This window comes from Agelaius phoeniceus, chromosome W (assembly GCF_051311805.1).
Source record: "Agelaius phoeniceus isolate bAgePho1 chromosome W, bAgePho1.hap1, whole genome shotgun sequence".
Taxonomy (NCBI): Eukaryota; Metazoa; Chordata; class Aves; order Passeriformes; family Icteridae; genus Agelaius; species Agelaius phoeniceus.
The window spans coordinates 9,702,511-9,724,453 of record NC_135301.1 but is presented as its reverse complement, the minus strand read 5'-3'; the positions used below and the strand labels follow the sequence as shown (position 1 = coordinate 9,724,453).

General features: G+C 44.0%; 1 protein-coding gene across 1 annotated transcript in view; it reads left to right on the top strand.

Moving 5' to 3' along the window:
* Positions 1–9,909: 9,909 nt before the first annotated feature.
* LOC129133623 (transcription factor RFX3-like) overlaps positions 9,910–21,943 on the top strand; it is a 151,083-nt gene continuing 139,049 nt past the window's right edge. The window contains exon 1 of the mRNA XM_054653262.1: positions 9,910–10,026. Coding sequence (XP_054509237.1) covers positions 9,910–10,026 — 117 coding nt within the window. The remainder of the gene's footprint in view (positions 10,027–21,943) is intronic.

The window sequence follows — 21,943 nt, the reverse complement described above, 5'->3', positions numbered from 1 at the left end:
ATTTGTTCATTCTCTTCTGTTATAGTTGGGCAGGAGAGAGGGAAAAAAAGTTAACAAAGGGCTCATGAGTTGAGATAAGGACTGGGAAAAAAACACTTCAAGGGCAAAGGAGGTTCAAATTTAAAGGTATAAGGTAAATTTATTATTAACAGAGTCAGAGGAGGATAATGAGAAGTAAAATAAGCTTTTAAAACACTTTTTTTCCCTCCTAGCCCCTCTCTCTTTCTCACTGACAGTGCAGGGAGACAGTGCATGGGGCTTTTGGTTAGTTTGTCATTCGAGATTTTCTTTTTGTTCGCTCAGGGAGGGGAGTCTTTTCTCTGATATGCCGTGGCTTCCCTCCCATGGGCAAACAGTTTTTCCAAAACTGTTGTGGCATGGGTCACTCATCCACAGGGTGCAGTCTTTTAAGGATAGGCTGCTCTAGTTTGGGAGCAAGGGCTCTCTATCTCTGGAAGCAGGGTCTTTCTCTCTCTATTTGGGTTTCCTACTGGATCACAGCTTTCTCTAGCATCTACCCACTCTGGCATAAGCACTTCTCTCATGGGCTGTGAGTGGATTTCTGCATCCCCCATGGACTTCATGGATTATGGGGGATAGTTTATTTCACCATGGTCTTCATTATGGCTTGCAGAGGAATCTTGGCTCTGACACTTGGAGCATTTCTTCCCCCTCTTTCTTTTCCACTGATCTTGGTGCTGTCATGTTGTTTTTCCTCATGTCTTCACTTTCTCTTCTTCTCTGACTATAAGAAAATCTGCTGCTCTTAGGTACCATTGCCAACAAGTTCTACTAATTCAAAGATTCCTACAGCATCCCACAGCACCAAGAGGTTGATTTTGTCTAGGTTTCACACCAGAGAGTTGCTCACCATGTTTTTGCTGCCAACCATGCGGCCCCACCGCCACCAAGTGGGTAGTGGCAGCTGGCACGGCACTGGCACTATTTAACACCTCTCTTCATGTGGGGTGCTGGGAAGGAGAAGCAGCCCCTGCCGCCCCTGCCTTTCTGGCGGCAGCACAGCTGGCTAGGGGCAGCCAGGCAGGCAAGGCTCACCGCAGGCCACGCCAGGATGGTGGCGGCTGCAGCAGCCCATCACTGCAGGCTGTGCTGGGATGGCCCAGGTGGCAGTGCCTCGCCACCCCTGGGAAAAAAAACATGCACGTACTGTTTTGATTTTCTTCTTAAATATTTCATCACAGAGGTGTTACCAACCTCTCTAATTGGGCCAGCAGCATGTCTGTCTTCAGAGCCATCAGAGATTGGCTCTGTCCGACATGGTGGAACCTTCTAGCAGCTTCTCACAGAAGCCACTTTTGCACCCCCCCCCCCGGCTACCAAAAACCAGGCTGTGCCAAATCAAATCAACACAGGGCCAAAGCTTTGAGCCCGTCTTGTTTGTTCCTCATGCGTTGGTATAGAAACATTTCAGGTGTGGTTTATTGTAGCTGATACCTTATGGAGCCGATTGGTTGATTGAGGGATCCCACTAGTGCTCACCTTGTCATGTTTTGGCACACCGTCCCACTGTCTATCACTGGCAAGCCTGGTTTCATCCCTTTCCCCTTCTAATCTAGTTTAATGCATCACTAGTTCCTGTGCTAGAACAATTTTTCCCCTCTGAGATATGTGCATCTCATCAGATGTCAGTAGATCAGGTGTTGAGTAATCATCCTATGGTCATAAAACCCAAAGTTTTTCCGATGACACCAGCCTGGGAGCCATGTGTTGATCTGATGGATCTGCCTGTTCCTTTCTATATCATACCTTGCTACTGGAAGGATCAAGGAAAAGACTACCTTTGCTCCCAGTCTTTCAACCAGTTGTCCCTAGGCCCTGAAATCCCTTTTGACTGACCTTGGACTTCTCTCTGTTATCATTACTGACTTGAAGAAACTATAACAGGTAATAATCAGAGGACCTTATTAGACTGGAGAGTTTTCCAGTAATGTCCCTTACCCGAGCCCCTGGGAGGACAGCAGACTTCCCTGTGGGTTGTGTCTGGTCTGCATATAGGGCCCTCTGTTCCCTTTAGAAGGGAGTTATGTATGACAATTACCTTTCTTCTCTTAACAGAGGTGGTTGTTATAAATGATCAAATCGTGAGCCAAAATTATCAAAAATTTAGCAAAAATTTATTAATTTGTCTGCGAGACCGAAGTTTGGTCTTTGAAACCACCACAGCCAAAGATACAGCGTTGAGCCCGGGGTCGATGCCGGGTGAACCTGGATCTGACCTCCAGAGTGTCAGTCTCCCCCTTGGTTCACGAATGCTGCCTCTCGTGGCGAGGTTCTATACAGTTTATTCTGCCCGAGGCAAAGATGACCAAATTTCCTTTGTGTCTCTTCACACGCATCGCTGTTGCTTTCCATGTGCAGAGGTGGACAAAGGCCAAGTCCAGGTGTGCCGTCGGCTTTGGAGGAGCTGTGTATTCAGATGTATCAGGATGGCACCGTTGACTATCTTGATAGATGCAATCGGCAAGGCAATAATTGCTCTTGGGTTGCTCCGGACAAGTCAGGGGAAACCAGGAAACTGACGATCATCGTCCTGGAAGCTTCTATTCTTACGTTAAGGCGTCGATCATTATCTTAACTTGTGTCCGGGAACTAGTTGAATCTAAATAAGACAGCTGCTCCCGGCTGGGGTGGTCAAAAGACATGGTTTGGATTTCACAATATTTTATACCATACATTAATAGCATGAATTATCCCTACCATATATTACAGTGGTCATGATGCAGGGGGTAGATTGTGTTGCCCTAGGTGGCCCCTCTATCCCAGAAGGACCTTCCTCCACCTCATCAGTTGACTGTCCTGGTTCCAGGGCTTCATACCTGTTGTAAAAAGTTCCAGTCCTACTTGTCATTGTCAAGTTTTCAGGCAGAGGAGCCTCCCTTCGAGTATGGACAGTGATCAGCTTCCAGCCTTCCTGTTCAACAGACCTTTGACTAGCTACTTGACAAGGTTCCAGGTTGTCCTGGTTCTGGTCAGGAGTGGCATGGCTAGGACCTGGAGGTTATTCTATACTACCTCATGTCATTATCGGGGTGGGAGGAAGGGAGTCTCTTCCGAGGTCAGCGTAGTTTGGCAGAGAGAGTGATTTGATATTGTCTATTGTCAGGGGGTTTCCATGTTTTCTTGTTCTGGTTCCAACCAGGACAGGGTTAATTTTTTGCAGTAGCTGGGGTGGGGTGCAGCTAGGACATGGGAGTTATTCAATACCACCTCATTGCTGGGGGCAGGGGGAAGGGGCTCTTTATTCCAGGTAGAAGGGGTTCCTTCTGGTGGAGAAAAAGTGAGGGGAAGATGATTGGTGTTGTTTATTGTTGCTGGCTCCATGGTGAGCATTATTTGCATATGAATCATTCTCTCTTTTTGCATACCTTTGTTATTAATATGGTTGCTGTTGCTGTTTCCAGTAAATTGTTCTTCTCCCAACCCTGATCTTTACCTATTGTGCCTCCAATTCTCCTCTCCAGCCTGCCATGGGGAGGGGGAGGAGGAGGAGGGGGAGTGAGTGAGCAGCAGTGTGGTTTGGAGAGTCTCAGTGGGAACACTAAATTGGGGAGTACCATTCCTAAACCACTACATGGGTTCACCTGGCTCTCCACTACAATGGGAGACAATGACAAGAAACAAACCTCTCCAGTCACACTAATTAATGGACTGTCAAGAAACTACAGGCACCACTTTCAGGAAGATCAACATGGACTTTGCAACTGATAAGATGTTAAACCAGGGGGGATCCCAGACATCAAACTGGGATGGAGGCAGGAATTGATAGAACTATACAAACTGATAAAGGGAATTACAGGGGAAAGAGGAAGCAGGGAGAGACAAAGAGGGGGGGATAGACAGAAAGGGGGATAAAAGTTTCCAGTCACAGGTAAAATGGAGCCAGTCAGTATGCTTGTCTGGCTGAGCCCTGTGCCTGATCACTGCAGAATGTCTTATTTTCTTATATTTTCTTTTAAAATGTTTTCTTAACTATCGCCCTGCTTAATCTCACTCTCTGTCCTCTGTGTATGTGTTGCCCAACTGGCAACTAAATACCACACACAGCTGCTCGCTCACTTCCCTTTGCCCCCATTCCCATTGTGATGGGAAGGAGAATCAGGAAAGAAAATTAAACTCATGGATTGAGATAAGAACAGTATAATAATTGAAACAAAGTAAAATATAATAATAATAATAATTATGGTAATATGGTAATAATAATACTACTGCTAATAGTTTTAATAAAAATGAGAGGGAGAGAGGAAGGTAAAACCCAAGAAAAAGAAATGATGCACAATACAAATGCTCACCACCCACTGACTGAGCAGCAATTGGCCCCTTCTGTCTAACTCCCCCCAGTTTATTCACTGATCATGATGTTCTATCATACAGACTATCCCTATGGGCGGTTCAGGTCAGCTGCCTGGAGTATGCTTCTCCCAGCTTCTTGAGCATCTCTTCCCTGGCAGAGCATGAGACACTGAAAAGCACTTGACTCAGGCTAAGCACTGCTCAGCAACAACCAAAACATCTGTGTTATCAGCATCATTCTCATACTGAATCCAAAAGACAGTGCTGTACCAGCTACTGAGAAGAAAATGAATTCTATCCCAGCTGAAACTAGGACAGTATGTGTGCTGCAAGGAACAGGTGCCAGCAGCTGGTGAGACCTGTGTTTGTGTGAGTGAAATTTGGTGCCCAGCTACTGGAGTCAGACTGGGGGGTGTAGGCACCCTGGGGCCTGTGGTGTCAGCTACAGGAGTGAGTGAGGGTTCTACCATCAGTAGTTGGACAGGCTATAGCTCTCTGAATCATCATCATATGGTTTGGGTTGGAAGGGACCTTTAAAGGTCCAACCCCGCTGTCACGAGCAGGGAATCCCTTTACGGTCAGGTTGTTCCCAATGCCCCCCAAGATGAGGTTTGTCTTCTTGGTTGCCAGGGCTCACTGCTGACTCATATTGAGCTTCCTGTCAACCAGCACCCCCAGATCCCTTTCTGCAAGGCTGCTCTCCAGTCACTACTTTCCTGATCTGTTTTCTCCTTGAGCCAGGTCTTAAGAGCTCTCAGAGAAAACGTATCACACCTGCGATAGCCAACTACCTCAAATGGCATAAAATTAGCAGGATGGCTTTTGAGGTAGTGTTGGAAACAGAAAAGTTTTAATGAAAGGCAAAATAACAAAGCTCTTTACAGAGAAAACCCAAGCTAGGGGCAAGAGGTTCTTGCTTCAGCTGAAAACACCCCTCAAATGTGATGATTTCCTTTGTTCTCTTTCTAGTGAATTGCTTAGGCAGGACTTTTTGGTTTCTGTCCAATTGGGTATCCTTAGGTTTGAGGTGAAGTACCCAAGGCCCTATAAGGTGTCTTTTTACCAAATTGAGGAGAGAAACTTCTGGGATTTTTTTCTTTTTAAGGAGACAAAGGATAATTTGGTCACACTGTTAACAGAGGGCACATTCCTACACTCTCCCAATCTATAATTGTGCCTGGCATCGCTCTGTCACAGGTACAGAATCTGGCATTTGGACTTTTTAATTTTCATGCCATTGGTGATTGCTCCAGTCTATCCAGATCCCTCTGCATGACCTCTTGTCCCTCAAGAGATTCAGCAGCTCCCCTCAGTTTGGTATCATCAGCTAATTGCTCTCATGGACAAGGACACCTTTCACTAGGTCATCTAAATATTTTTCCCATCTAAATTAGTTGAAAACTATTGCCCCTTTTCTTGAGACTACCGGCCTTGGTAAAAAGTCTCTCTCCATATTTTTTAGAAGCCTTCTTTAAGTGTTAAAAGGCCACTATAAGATCTCCCTGGAGTCTTCTCTTTTCCAGGCTGAACGACCCCAGCAACAGACATGAAATTGGGAGGAGCTGTTGATAGACCAGATGTCTCTTGTGCCATTCAGAGAGCTCTTTACACTCTAAAGAACTGGCAGAGAAGGATCTCATGATATTCAACAGGTGGGAATGCAGAGTTCTGCATCTGGGGAGGATTTACCCCAGGCACCAGTACAGGCTGCAGGATGACTAGCTAGAAAGTAGCTTTGGGGAGAAGAAAATGTGTCCTGATGGAGAAGCTGAACATGAGCCAGCAATGCACCCTAATGACAAAAGAGGCCAAGAGTATCCCTGGCTGCATTAGGAAGAGCATTGCTAGTATTTGAGGTAGATCCTTCCTCTCTACTCAGTCCTAGTGAGGCCACATGTTCAGTTCTGGGCTCCTCTGTACAAGAAAGGGCAATGGCAGAAAAGGACTACAATAATGATTAAGGTACTGGAGCATATGCCATATGAGGAGAAGCTGAGAGATCTGAGACTATTCAGCTTGGAAAGAGAAGGCTCAGGGAGGACCTTATCACTGTGCATAAATACCTGATGGGTGGGAGTGAAGATGCGGGAGCAAGACTCTTCTCAGTGGTGCTCATTGACAGGACAGGAGGCAATGGGCACGAATGGAAAAAATGTGGAAATTTCATCTGAATACTCAAATACACTTTTTTACTGTGAGGTTAGTCAAGAACTATAGCAGGTTTTACAAAGATGTTGTGAAGTGTCTATCCTGGAAGGTATTAAGAACCCAACTGGACATGGCAACTTGTTCTAGGTGACCCTGTTTTGAGCAGGAGGGTTGGACTAGATGATCTCAAAAGGTTCCTTCCAACCTAAACAATTCTGTAATTCTGTGCAAAACTGAAGATTACTCTAATTCCTGTTATGTATAAGTGTGGTCATTTGACCCTGGCTGGATGCCAGGTACCCACCAAAGCTGCTCTATCACTCCCTTCTTCAACTAGACAGGGGAGAGAAAATATAATGAAAGGCTCATGAGTTAAGGACCAGGAGAGATCACTTGTTGATTACTATCACAGGCAAAACAGACTTGACTTGGGAAAATTAATTGAATTTATTACCAATCAACATCAGAGCAGGTCAATGGGAAGCAAAACAAATCCTAAAAACACCTTCCCCCCACCTCTCCCTCCTTCCTGGGCTCTACCTTCTCCCTCCCCAGCAGCTCAGGGAGACAGAGAATGGGGATTACAGTCAGTTCATCACGCGTTGTTCCTGCTGCTGCTCAGGGAGAGGAGTCAGTCCTTCCCCTGCTCCAGCATGGGGTCCTTCCCATGGGAGACAGTCCTCCACAAACGTCTCCAACGTGAGTCCTTCCCACAGGTAACAGTTCTTCAGGTACTGCTCCAGTGTGGATCCCTTTCCATGGGGTGCAGTTCTTCAGGCACAGCCTGCTCCACTGTGGGTCCCCCACAGGGTCACAAGTACTACGGGCAAACCCAGTCCAGTGTGGGCTCCTCTCCATGGGTCTGCAGGTCCCTGCCAGGACCCTGCTCCAGCACGGGCCTCCCACAGGGTAACAGCCTCCTCTCAGGAATCCACCTGCTCCAATGTGGGACTCTTCCATGGGCTGCAGGGGCACAGCTGCTTCACCATGGTCTTCACCACAGGCTGCAGAGGAATCTCAGCTCTGGCACCTGGAGCACCTCCACCTCCTTCATCCCTGTCCTTTGGGCCTGCAGAGTTTCTTCTCTCACATGTTCTCACTCCACTCTTTTCTGAACTGCAATTACTTCTATGCAATACCTTTTTTTTTCCTTCTTAAATATATTATGACAAATGTGTTATTACCATCACTGATTGTCTCAGCCTTGGCCAGTGGTGGGTCAGTCTTGGAGCTGTCTGGCTTTGGCTTTGTCAGACATGGAGGAAGCTTCTAGCAGCTTCCCTCAGAAGCTATCCCTGTAGCCCCCTCCCCCCTCCACTCGCTAAACCTGGCCACACAAACCCAACAGAGTAAGTAATCTCCAGTCTTCTTTATGATAATCTGATTAGGTTTTCTTTGTAAGGTGAAATAAACACGGGCAGGAGACTTTTCTCCCTTATAATGCCTTTATTTAAAGTGATCAGCTCTGGGGGGGGGAGAACCGATGGGTCCACGCTCACGCCACCCCAGCACTGCTCCCAGTAGTGACTCATGCTACCCTGCCGCTGCTCCCAGTAGTGACTCGAAGACGAGTGCAGCTTTGTCCACTGGTCTGTGGGCAGAGCTGGGGGTTCTGTCCTCACGAGAGCATAGGGGACGTCCCTTGTTCCTACCGTTTAACCTCCAGGGTCCTCCCTCTGGCCGACGTCCTCTTGGCTAGGGCGAGGGGCAAAAAAGGGTCTCAGCGTCTCTGCAGGCTCTGGACTTTGTTCCTCACGTCTAGTCATCACTTTGATTCGTCAATTTTGTGTTGGCTCGTTGTTTTAGGGGTTTTTGGCTAGGTTTGGTGAGGGGTCTCTCCCGCTGCATGCTGGAACCGATGTCATTTGCATCTTGACTCGATGTCCCTTCCCCTCCACCGTCTGGGTGTCATCTTCTAGGAAGCAGCAGGGTGTCACTCGACAAAAGGCGGAATTCTTAACCATCAACAACAGGTAGTTAACGAAAACGACTGGTGATTACAATAACAAACAGTTAGAAATCCACCCTGGCAGCAACTGGTCCAACCTGTTCACTCTGCAACCTTTTAAAAAAAATTGGCAGCTTTTTCTACTTATAACATAAGGCATTTTCCTTAACTGTTGGACCATTTCTGTGCTGTATCCAAATTTTGAATAGTCCTCTTAAAAATGTCAGTGCCCCAACCTCATGTGGGGGTAAAATACCTGTTTATAATCCTAGTGATCTGCTAAAAAAGCTTACTTGAGTCACTTTTTCACCTTTAAAATTCTTTCCAGGTTCTTTTCAGGTTGAAGCCCCTCATTCTATCACCTACCAGAGCTTTAACTCAGCATTAGAATATGAAAAATTTGTAGTGCAACTCAGTAAACCAGAGGAAGGACAGCTTTGAAGAATGTGTAGTCATTTACAAGCTGATGGCAGGACTTTGACTTATTTCTGATTTTAATGAGTTGTTCCTGAAGTCACATAAATAAGTGAGAAGTTTCTATTGATTTGCATTATTAAATAAGATATCTTGAGGGCAAGCAAGGTAAGAGAAAACTTTTAATATTTTAGTACATAAGGATTTGAACTGTTTCAGGGAAGAAAATGAAAAGAAATTTTTTTCTGGTATTGCATATTTTACCCATTGTGTTCTTGCAGTATACTTTATTCAGTGTATGTTAGTTCTTTCTGAAAGCTGATGATATTGAAGGTACTATAATTTACTTGTACTGTGATTACTACATAAATTACTCTTTTTGTTCTTTAGAATTGTGATGACTTAGTTTTAAATATTTCCATAATTCAGTTTTTTTGCATTGACGATTGCAAGTCTTTTTGTGAAGGCATGCTTAATTAAGAAGTAAACATTTATATGTGCAGCTTTTATAATTAATTATTTTTGTGCATATAGGTAGCTTAAAGCGTGTTGTCTTAATATGGTAAAAGGTTTTGAGTCTCCTCTCAAAATTTAATAATAGTTGCAGCTTATGTATACAAGTGTAGTTAGAGAAGAATCAGGCCTGTGAACAGATGTTTTTCTAAAAGTTCTTTAAAGCAGTAAATAGGTTTGTGTGCACCTTGCTTCTGACTTGATAAATCTATTTGCTATTACAAAGCAGACTGTAAACTGTTAGAAAAAAATCATGAAGTCCAAAGCTTTTTCTCTTCTTGATGTGCTGCAAGCTCTAAGCAGACCTTAGATTAGACAAAGTAATAATATAGCACATAGAATATAGAATATAGAATATGAATTTTCTAATATTTTAGGCCAAAGCAGCATTTTAAAAAATGAAAAATAAATATGTCTGTGTACTTATGTAATAGTACGTGAAACAATCTTTAGCTAATCCCCTGATTTGATTTTGGGTGAATATACTTCTTTTAAGATCTGAGTAAATGACAAAAAGCAAAAGAAGTTTGTGCTGAACTTTTAATTTTACATTTTAATTTTATTCAGAGACCACGATGCAGACATCAGAGTCTGGGTCAGACACAGGTTCGACTGTGACTTTACAAGCATCTGTGGCTGGCCAGGCAGCAGTGCCCACACAGGTTGTACAGCAGGTACCGGTTCAGCAACAGGTAGGTGTCTGTTAATTTTGGGAAAACAAAAAGCCCTGGCAAGACAGAATGATGCATTTCAATAGGTGTAGTGAAGAACCTATTTTGTACGAGGCTGCAAAACCAATTCCTTTTCACTGTTTTATTCAATTTTATTTTGATGGAACTAAAATATCTACATTAGCAGACATGCAGTTTTCAGAGTTTCTTTCTTGAACTAGAATATTTGTCAAACACCAGAAATATATATGCATGATTCTATAAGTTGATTACTATGAAATATGTGCAATATCTCATAAAAATTACATTCATTTGAGTTACTGAATATTCACATTTATTCCTTTGAAAGGAATATGGATTTTTAAAATAAATTCAATATAGATATAAAATTCAAAAGCAATGTAATTTTGTACTTCTAAGCTGATCTCCCTGCAGGTTCTTGAGCAAATGCAGAAAGACATGTGAAGTAAAACTATAAGTGTTATAAATGATCAAATCGAGAGCCAAACTTATAAGAAAATTTAGCAAAGATTTATTAATTTGTCCACGAGACCGAATTTCCGTCGTCAAAAACCACCACAGCCAAAGAGTCAGCGTTGAGCCCGGGATCGACGCTGGGTGAACCTGGATCTGACCTCCAAAATGTCAGTCTCCCCCTCGGTTCACGAATGCTGCTTCGTGCAGCAAGTTCTTATACAGTTTATTCTGCTCGAGGCAGAGATGACCGAATGTTCTTTGTGTCTCTTCACATGCAGAACCAGGGCTTTACATGTGCAGAGGTAGACAAAGATCCAGTCCAGGTGTCTAGATGTTGTCAGAGAACTTTGGGGAAGTCAGCATTCACATGCATCAGGGTGGTGCCGTGGTAGATGTAATGTTCAAGGCGATAATCACTCTTGAGTGGTCCTGGCAACCCAGGGAAGCCGGTGATTATCACCCTGGAAGCTTCTATTCTTACGTTAAAGAACCCGATGTTATCTTAACTTCGTCTGGGAACTAGATGTATATGAATAAGACACTGCTCCCGGCCAGGGTGGTCAAAAGACATAGTTTGGATCTTACAATATTTTATACATTAATAGCATGAATTATCTCTACCCTATACTACAGTAAGTAATGCATAATTTGGATTTGTCAGGGAATTAAATGGGCTTCTGAAACAGCCAGCTCAGCACACACTTCTGTCACATGATTAATTACCTATGCAGCCCCACCAACATTGGAGAGTGTGCTGCATGGGGTGAGCGAGGAGGGAAACATGAGTTGGAAAACAGGAACTGAATGTGAAAAGCCATGACTTTTGTTCAAGACTCCTTTAGTATGTGTAATTTAGCTTTTTCCTTTTTTAAAAAAAATTCTTTGTTCCAGTTGGAAGGGATCTACAATGACTGTCTACTTCAACTACCTGACCACTTCAGGGCTGACCAAAAGCATAATATTAAGGGCATTGTCCAAATACCTCTCAAACACTGACAGGCTTGGGGCACCAACCACGTTTCTAGGAAACCTGTTCCAGTGTTTGACCACCCGCTCAGTAAAGAAATGTTTTCTAATATCTAGTCTGAAACTTTTCTCGTGCAGCTTTAAACAATTCCTACTCATCCTATCACAGGATACCAAGGAGAAGAGATCATCATCTCCCTCTCCACTTTCCCTCCATTCAGCTGTCACTGTTTCAGGTTATTTGGGTGAAATCTGATGTTCTTTTTTCATATAACTTGGCTTTACAGTTTCAAAATCAACAATATTAAAACTGAGAATATCTTGTTAAATTATGTATGTCTGTTTCTGTACTAGTGAATCACTGTTGTCTAAACTAAAATTTCTAGCATTGTGTTTAGTCTTAAAATTTAAGGTGATATTTTCTGCATGTATTGTGGGTTAAAGCTGGCAGAATGCCAGGCACCCACAAAAGCCGCTCACTCACTCCTATCTGCAGCTGGACAGAGGAGATAAAATTTAACAAAGGGTTCATGTGCTGAGATAAGGACTGGGAGAGATCACTCAGCAAATACCATCATGGTCAAAACAGGCTCAACTTAGAGATACAAAGTGAATTTATTGCTAACAAAATCAGGGTGGGATAATGAGAAGTAAAATTAACCTTTAAAAACACATTCCCCCCACCCCTCCCTACTTCCCAGCTCTACTGCCTACCCCAGCAGCATAAGGAGACAGGGAATGGTGGTTATGGTCAGTTCATCACCCGAGGCTTCTGCTGCTCAGGGAGAGGAGTCATTCCCCTGCTGCATCGTGGGGTCCCTCCCATGGGAGACAGTTCTCTGTGAACTTCTCTGACGTGAGTTCATCTCACAAGCAACAGCTCTCTGCGAACTGCTGCAGTGAGTCCAGCCCACAGGCAACAGTACCCCTCAAACTGCTGCAGAGCGGGTCACTCTTCCATGGGGTGCAGTCCTTCAAGGACAGACAGGTCCATCCTGGGAGCAGGGCTCCTCCCTCGACAGGTCTCCCATAGGATCACAGTTTCCTCCCAGGTGGCATGGGGCTCTTCCATGGGTTGCAGGTGGATCTCTGCATCACCATGGTCTTCCATGGGCTGCAGAGGGACAGCCTGCTTCACCATGAGCTTCACTATAGGGTGCAGAGGAATCTCGGCTCTGGTGCCTGGACCACCTCCTCCCCATCCTTCTTCAGACCTTGGTGTCTGCATAATTGCTCTTCTCACATGTTCTCACTCCACTCTTCTCTGGATGAAAATTACAACTGCGCCACAACCTTTGTTTTGCTTTTTTCTTAAATATGTTATCACAGAGGTGTTACCACGATTTCTAATTAGCCCAGCCTTGACCAGTGGCATGTCCATCTTTGGAGCCCCAAGGGATTGGCTCTGCCAGACATTGTGGAAGCTTCTGGCAGCTTCTCACAGAAACCACCTCTGTGCCCCGCCCCCCAACCAAAAAACAGTCCATGCAAACCCAATACAGCATGTTCTTTGCAATACTGGTTAACTGTCTCATACATTTAACTAATAATATTTCCTGGTATACAGACTCAACTCATAATGCATAATAATTGCATTAATATCACTTCTACTTATAATGTACCTTGGAATGCATTTGCTTTTTTTTTTAGACATGCCATCTTCCCCAAAACCCCCAAAATGCAGTGTTTCAACAAAACATTCAAATATTGGGCACTTAACATGAATTTAAAAGCTTATCTTTGTGTACTTTCTCCTTTTTTATTTTAAAATTATTCCCTCTTGTCCTGTTACTATCTGCCTGTGGGAAAACTATAAGGTTTTTCTATTATTGTGCTAACTTTTTAAATTAAGCTACTATGGTGCTTTGGCTTAGTAAAGATTTCTATGAAGCTTATGTGGTTAACTCTTTTTAAGCTTTGCTTCAAACTTTTGAAAACTAGATATAGTTTATATCAGAATATATTTTCAATAAGGTATTACTTATGTTCTAGTATTATTATTCCAAATATTTCTGTTTCACTATTTCAACTGTACTTAGGAGCATTTTCTGATTCTGTTGGACTGTATTTTTCATTTGAGTCTTATTTTGAAAGTATAAGTTATGTAAGGTTTCAGAAAGGAATGTTGGGGGATCAGCCTGGCCAAGGAAGAGGAATTTGCTGCAATAATTTGTATAGACTGAAAAGGTGATGCATATGTAGTGAAAAACAATCCAGATGATTCTGCAGTGATTAGGACGGAATATGAAAGAGATACTAGTTTAGAGAGAAAAGGATAGATTCTAAAAGTGTTGAGAAAAGGTCAGGAATTCTAAAGGAATTGAAGGTGTCAGGCAGCAACTAACAGAACAAGATGACAGTCTTAAGCTGAACCAAGGGAAATTTAGGTTGGATGTTAGGGAAAAGCTTTTTACTGAAAGAGTGATAAAGTACTGGAATCATCTGCCCGGGGAGGTGGTGGAGTCACCATTCCTGGATGTGTTTAAAAAAGATTGGATGTGGCACTCAGTGCCATGGTTTAGTTGAGGTGTTAGGGCATGGGTTGGACTTGATGATCTTTAAGGTCTCTTCCAACCTAGTGGTTCTGTGATTCTGTAGGGTAAGGAAAAGGAAGAATCAGCAATCCAGCCTGATCAGCAACCCAGAGCCATGTCAGAGCTTGGAAGCTCTTGTGAGCCAATCAGACAAGGAGGGGTTATAGCCAGGAGCACTGTGGGAGATTTAAACAACTCCAGAAAGCATGAGCAACCCAGAAAGTGTCGAACAGGGCGAGCAAACAGGATGTGGCACGTCAGAAGGATGTGACACTTCAGTTCACGTGGGCAGGGCATATGGGGAGGGTGGTGCAATGTGAAAGTAGGTCCACAGCTCAGGTAAGTGCTAAGTGCTCTAGCTCTCAGCCATAATGGTGGGCACTTGTCTCAGAGCCAAAAACAGTGTGTCTACTGAGATAGCCCCTAAGAAGTCTGATGCTTCCAACCCAGCTGGAACTGGTAAGGAAGATGTCAGTACAGGTGGTAGCTTGCAATGGATGCCCGGATGCTTCTCCTGGAGAAAAGGCTGATACCTGCACAAAGCATGCACAGGTTGATGACCTGTTGCAGTAGGTGGCTGAATTACATGACAGTTAATAGGCTGCACAGTATTAGAGGGGCTGAAATGGGGATAGATAATGTGGCTTTGGAACCATCCACCTACAATGGATACCACTGAGCATGAGGCACCTTGGAGCCTGGTGACCCACAGAAGCAGAGTTCCAATTCAACCTCCACCCTCCAACGTCCAGACCAAAAACAGATTTGATGCTTTAAAGGCTTTAGATGTCCATGAGCAAGGCCAACAAGGAGAATCCACACCAGCAGCACACAGCAGTTACCATAAAAAGAAACTTTGAGTGCTCATAGTGTGTGACTCTATTAAGGGGCACTGAGGCCCCCACCTGCCAGCCTGATAAACAGTCACAAGAGGTATGTGCCTACCAGGGGGTAGGATCCATGATGTTACTGAGAGGGTACCCCATCTTGTCAAGAGCATGGACTAGTACCCACGACTACTTTTTCATGTGGGTACAAATGATGCCGCAAGCCAAAAAATAGATAGGATCAAGGAAGACTATAAAGCCCTGGCAAGGCAGGTGTGTGGTGGTTTGGCAGGAAATGTGTTTTTTGGGATGCTGTGTTTTTGGCCAATGGATATTCAGGCTTTAATATTGGCATTTAACCTGGCCATTGGGACATGGACATGCCTCTGAGAACACGGGGTTAAAAGCAGAGCTCTCCCCTGGGAGGTCCTCTTGGGTTTCCGGCGGGAAAGAGTTCGGGTCTCTGCCCCGGAAAGAGTTCGGGTCTCTGCCCCGGCCCAGCTGCTGGCTGGGCAGGGGGAGGGGAAAGCCATGTGGCCGAGAGAGGTAGGCCTGAGCCCCGGGGTGGAAGGGTGGAAGAGAGAAAGAGAGACACCGGGAGCCATCGGGCAGCCCCCCCTGAGAGACACAGAGAGAGAGAGAAAGAGCCGCTGCCTGAGACTGTGACCTTGAAGCTTGATAAACATGGGCCTGTGCCGGCAGCACGGCTGGGACGGAGAAGAGGGGGGGGTTCAGCCGGCCGCTTGTAGGAGCTTTTAACCCCTTTTTGGAAAATGAGAACTTTACAGAACATTGACCTTTCCTAGAAGATAGAGTGGAAGATGAAAAAGGAAATGGGCCAGTGTGAGAGAGGTCTGGGCGAGTGAGAGATAGTAGAAGAGTAGAGAAGAATCCTAGTGGGAAGAGATGATGGAGTGGCTTTTGCTGGACTCTTTTTGTATAGCCATGGACAGAACCATGTTCCTTGTGATACAGAGACTGCATTCTAGGGGGAGGCAATGGCCTCAGAGCCAAGAGGGTTCAGTGTTGATGCCCCTCGGCCCCAGGGGGTGAAAAAATATGGGGGGGACAGGTGTCCCAAAGGAGAGATTGTGGGGACAGGTGTCCCAAAGGAGAGACTGTGCCTTTTTTGGATCGGGACAGAGCATCCTTAAAAGACAACCCTAGAAGCAGTTCTGGTCCGTGTTCAGTGGTGAGAGCACTGGACATGAAAAGGAAGAAGTCACGACGGCAGATGTACTCCGGGCGGTGCCACGAGTGACACGGAAACACACGAGGCTTCAGCTGTGTTTCCAGGGGAAGCCCATGGCACAAGAAGGACTCCTCTCCTCTTGATGAACTGAGGATTGATTGTTTGAAGGGTGGTGCAGGACCGAGAGTTGGTGATTTGAGGAACAAATGTATTGTGTTAGAAATTTGGTGGGGGGAGGAGGAAATGCATTTGTGAGGTTTTCATTTTCCCTGTGTGTGTGTGTTCCTTTTTATCTGTAGTTATAGAGTAGTTAATAAAGTTCTGGTTCTTTTTTCCCTAAGTAGGAGCCTGCTTTGCTTATTCCTGGTCACATCTCACAGCAGAAACCAGGGAGAAGGTATCTTCATGGGGGCACTGGCATTGTGCCAGTGTGAAACCATGACAAGGTGAAAAACATCAGTGCCTAAGTCATCTTCTCATCTATCCTACTGGTTAGAAAATTGGGGACAGCCAGAAGCAGACATGTAGTGCACATCAATGTCTGGCATTGTGGCTGGTGCCATCGAGAAGGTTTTGGTTTTTATGACAATGATTGTAGCCTGTTAGGGAGGCATGGGATCCACCTGTCTAAAACGGGCAAGAGAATTTTTGGCAGCAGTCTGGCCAGTTTGGTGAGATGGGCTTTAAACTGAAGGACTCAGGGAATGGGGTCCAAAGTGGCAATGCTCATGCCATTGCTTCCTCACAGGGAGTAGGCCATGACAACCAGTTCAGCAACAGATGTTCCTGGGCTGCCTCTCAGGATGAAAATCACAGGGCTAACCACATTGAGGGTGTGTACGGCTGTGGTGAATCCTCTTAGACCTATTCTAGGTAACCTGCATGCTTGATTATCTTTCTGAAGTGCCTGTATACAAACACACTCAGCATGGGGAATAAACAGGAAGAACTGGAAATCTCTGTGTGGTCCCAGGGCCATGATCTCATTGCAATTACTGAGACATGGTGGGATAGCTCACACGACTGCAATGTTGTTATGGATGGCTATGTACCGTTTAGAAAAGACAGGTCAGTGAGGCAAGGTGGTGGAGTTGCTCTTTATGTGAGAGAGCAACTGGAATGTATTGATCCAGGGACAGATGTACCCAGTGGCAGATGAATCAGTTGAGAGTTTATGGGTGATAATTAAGGGACAGGCTGATATGGGTGACACTTGTGGTTGTTTGCTACAGACCACCTGATCAGGAGGAGGAAGTTAATGAGGCTTTCTATGGACAGCTGGAAATAGCCTCATGGTCACAGGCTCCAGTTCTCCTGGGTGTCCTCAACCACCCTAATATTTGTTGGAGAGACAACACAGTTTGGCACACACAGTCCAGGAAGTTCCTGCAGATTATTGATGAAAACTTTTTAAGGCAAGTGGTGGAAGAGCCAATGAGGAGAGGTGTGTTGCTGGACCTTGTGCTATCAAACCAGGAGGGACATGAAGGCTGGGGGCAGCCTTGGCTGTAGTGACCATGAGGGCGGAACTCGGGATGCTGCATGGAGGAAGCAAAGCAGTAAGCAGGACTAGTACTCTGAACTTCTGGAAAGCTATTTTTGACTTTTTCAAAGACCTACTTAAAAGGTATCCCATGGGTTAGGGCCCTAGAAGAGAAGGGGGTCCAAGAGAGCTGGTCAGTATTCAAGCATCACTTCCACGAAGCTCAAGACCAGTGTATCCCCATGAGTAAGAATCAAGCAAAGGGGAAAGGAGACCTGCATAGATGAGCAGGAAGCTTCTAGTAAATCTCAAATGGAAGAAAAAAAATTATGGGATGTAGAAAAAGGGACTGGCCACATGGGAGGACTATATGGATATCGTCAGAATATGCAGGGATGTGACGAGGAAGGCCAAGGCCCACTTGGTTCCACAAGAGCAAGTGTATGGTCCTGCACCTGGGGAGGAATAACCCCAAGTACCAGTACAAGTTGGGGGCGGACCTACTAGAGAGCAGCTCTTCAGAGAAGGACCTGGGAGTCTTGGTAGTAGACAAGTTGACTATGAGCTGTCTATGCCCTTGTGGCTAGGGGGCCCAATGGATCTTGGGATGCATCAGGAAGAGTGCGGCCAGCAGGTCAAGGCAGGCGATCCTCCCCCTCTACTCGGCCCTAGTGAGGCCATATCTGAGTATTGTGTTCAGTTCTGGGCTCCTCAGAACAAAAAAGACAAGGAACTACTGGAGACAGTCCAGTGGAGGCCACAAATATGATTAGGGGTCTGGAGCATCTCTCTTATGAGGACAGACTGCAGGAGCTGGGCCTGGTTAGTCTAGAGAAGAGAAGACAGGGGATCTTATTAATGCATATAAATGTCTCAAAGGCAGGTGCCAAGAGGATGGTCCCAGACTCTTTTCATTGGTGCCCAGCAACAGAACAAGGAGCAATGGCCACAAACTAAGATACAAGAAGTTCTATCTCAACATGAGGAAGAACTTCTTTCTATTGAGGTTGGCAGAGCACTGTAATAGCTGCCCAGGGAGGTGATGGAGTCTCCCTATCTGGAGACATTCAAAACCCACCTGGAGGTGTTTCTGTGTCACCTGCTCTAGGTGACCCTGCCTTGGCAGGGGGATTGGACTGGATAATCTCCAGAGATCCCTTCTAACCATAACTATTCTGTGATTCTGGGAAGAAGATGTGAATCTAGTATAACACTAGGAAATTTGATGAAGAATGTGGGTAAGATAGGTGCTTTTCCACTGTAGGAAAAGAAAAGGCTCTCAGGCATTAAAACAAAGTCTTTGATGAAGAAGAGTGGCTTTGATCTGAAAAAAATTAATGCATATATTATATATTTGCTTAAATTTAAAATTTGAATTTATGTACACATACTTTCGGAGCAGACTACTTTAGGTAAAGATAAAAATTCAAAAGAAATAATTTATTTTTAAAAATTCTTTCTTTTAGCTATGAGGGGAATAATTTTTCAGCATCTAAATTATTTTCTGCTGAAATAAATTTTTTATTTGCACACTGACAATATAACTATGGCTTTCATGAAAGTTTGATATGGTGCTTCAAATGAAGAAAAAAGAAATGTCCTTAAGGAAAAACTAAGATTCCCTTCCGAGTGTAGTGGCAGTGGTTTCACAGATGTTTTCAAATGGCACAGGAATTGTCATTTTTGGAACCTTGAATTGGTGAAGGGAGAAACCTATATATGTGCAAGTAAAACATAGCAAAAGTAAGGTGAAAAAGTGAGAAGCATAATTAAATGCCATTTAACATCTTGTGTGATTTTTCTTAGTCTTATTTTTCCTTAAATATAATTTTCCAATCATGTATCATTTGTGTTTTAACATGCATTCTTAGGCATGAGGTAGCAAGCTTAAAAGGATTTTAAATTAATTTCACTGACCTTATGGTTTATGTCATGAAGTACAGAAGGATTCAAAGAGTAAAATTAAAAACAAGTGTCTAACCTATTTTAGAAGGTGTATCCATGCATCAAAGATTACACAAAACAAATCTTCCTATCCATCATAGACTATAACCATAGCATTCAGAAATAAATGTATCATTCAACTGGACATACAAACTTCTGCTAATGAAAATTGGAGCTAAATTAAAAATCATTTTAAACATAAAAACTAGTAATGAACTTATATTGGTCATTTATCTAAATATCAACATTACAGCATGAATTGCTTTCCAAAAGTATTACAGACTAATTAATTTATTAAGATGATTTTTTTTTCTCTGAGAACAGAAATCTTTGTGTATACATCTCTGATTTTTTTTTTTTTTTAATTTAAATGGAGTTTATAAATCCTCCCATATCTTACCCTGGTATTATTCTTTTGACCTTATTAGTACTTTTAATGCAAACACATGTATCTAAAATCAAAATTCTGTACAATTTTATCTTGCTTAATATAAGAGATGTATTTTTTGAATTTGGGAAATTATAGTTCAGGAGCACTGTTAAGGGATGGTAGGCCAATGTCAATTTATGTAACAGTTAACATATGAAATCAGCAACCTGCTGAATTTTCCATTTAATCATCAAAAAGAGTACATATCATTATTACTGATTGACAGAAACTCTGTTTTTCTGTCACACTTGAACAGTCTTTTTCAAAGTAATGTATTTTTTTTCAAAATTAAGGGTTTCTATATAAATTTTTCCTTAGGTGTCGTGATGTAACCCCAGATGGCAACCAAGCAACATAGCCATTTGCTCACTCCTCCCCTCCTCCCAGTGGGAGAGAATTGGAAGGGTAAAAATGAGAAAGCTCATGGGCTGAGATAAAAACAGTTTGATAATTTAAAAGTAATTATAATAAATTGTAAGGAAAAGAAGGAGAAAAAAGACCCAAAGAGAGAGAAAAATAAAATCCAAGAAAGGTGAGTGCTGCAAATAAAAACAATTGCTCACCACCAACCGACCAATGCCCAGCAGTCCCCTGGCTAACCTTCCCCCTAGTTTTATTGCTGAGCATGACATCGTATGGTATGGAATATCAATTTTGTCAGTTGGGGTCAGGTGTCCCAGCTGTGTTCCCTCTCAACTTCTTGAGCACCTCCAGACTACTCCCAGTAGTTAACAATGTTTAGAATCTTGTTTTGAAGTATATAAGTTAATGGTGGAAAAGGAGGGATAGGAATTTTAGAGAATATAGTGAGGATGATGAATGTGTTCTAACTAAAATGTTATTAAAGAGCTCTTGTAGATCATAGAATCAGAATCAAAGAATAATTTAGGTTGGAAAGGACCTTTAAGATCATCAAATCCAACACTATCAAGTCCATCACTAAACCATGTCTCTGAGGTCTATATCTACACATTTTAAATACCTCCAGGGATGATGACTCAATAATTTCCCTGGGCAGCCTGTTCCAGTGCTTGACAATGCTTTCAGTGAAGAAATTTTTCCTAAAATCAAATCTAAACCTGCCCTGGCACAACTTGAGGCCTTTTCCTTTCATCCTGTCACTTGTTACCTGGGAGAAGGGACTGATCCCCACCTCATCACAACCTCCTTTCAGATAGTTGTAGAGATTGATAAGGTGTCCGCTGAGCCACCTTTCTCCAGACTAAACAACCCCAGCTCCCGCAGCCATTCTTCACAAAGACTTATGCTCCAGACCCTTCACCAGCTTTGTTGGCCTCCTTTGGACACACTCCAGCACCTCAATGTCTTTCTAGTAGTGAGGGGCCAAAAACTGGACACAGTATTTGAGATGTGGCCTTGCCAGTGCCAAGTACAAAGGGACAATCACTTCCCTGATCCTGTTGGCCACACTATTTCTGATACCGGCCAGGATGCCATTGACCTTCTTGGCATTCTGGGCACACTGATGGCTCATGTTCAGCTGGCAGTTGACCAACACCTCCAGGTCCTTTTCTGCCAGGTAGCTTTCCAGTCACTTTTCCTCAAGCCTGTAGTGTTGCATGGGGTTGTTGTGACCCAAGTGCAGGACCTGGCACTTGGCCTTAATAAACTTCATACAATTGGCCTCGGCCCATTGATACAGCCTATTCAGGTCCCTCTGCAGAGCCTTCCTACCCTCCAGCAGATTGACACTCTCACCCAATTTAGTGTCATCGAGGAATTTGATAATGGTAGGCTCAATCCCCTCGTTTAGACCATCAATAATGATGTTAAACAGGACTGGGCCCCACACTGATCCCTGGGGAACACCACTAGTGTCCGGTCACCAACTGGATGCAGCACCATTCACCACCACTCTCTGGGCCTGGCCATCCAGCCAGTTTTTAACCCAGCAAAGAGTACACCTGTCTAAGCTGTGGGCTGCCAGCTTTTCCAGGAGAATACCATGGGAGGCAGTATCAAAGGCTTTACTGAATTCCAGGTCAACTCATCTACAGCCTTTCCCTCATCCACTAGGCAGGTCACCTGGTCATAAAAGGAGATCACATTGGTCAGGCAGGACCT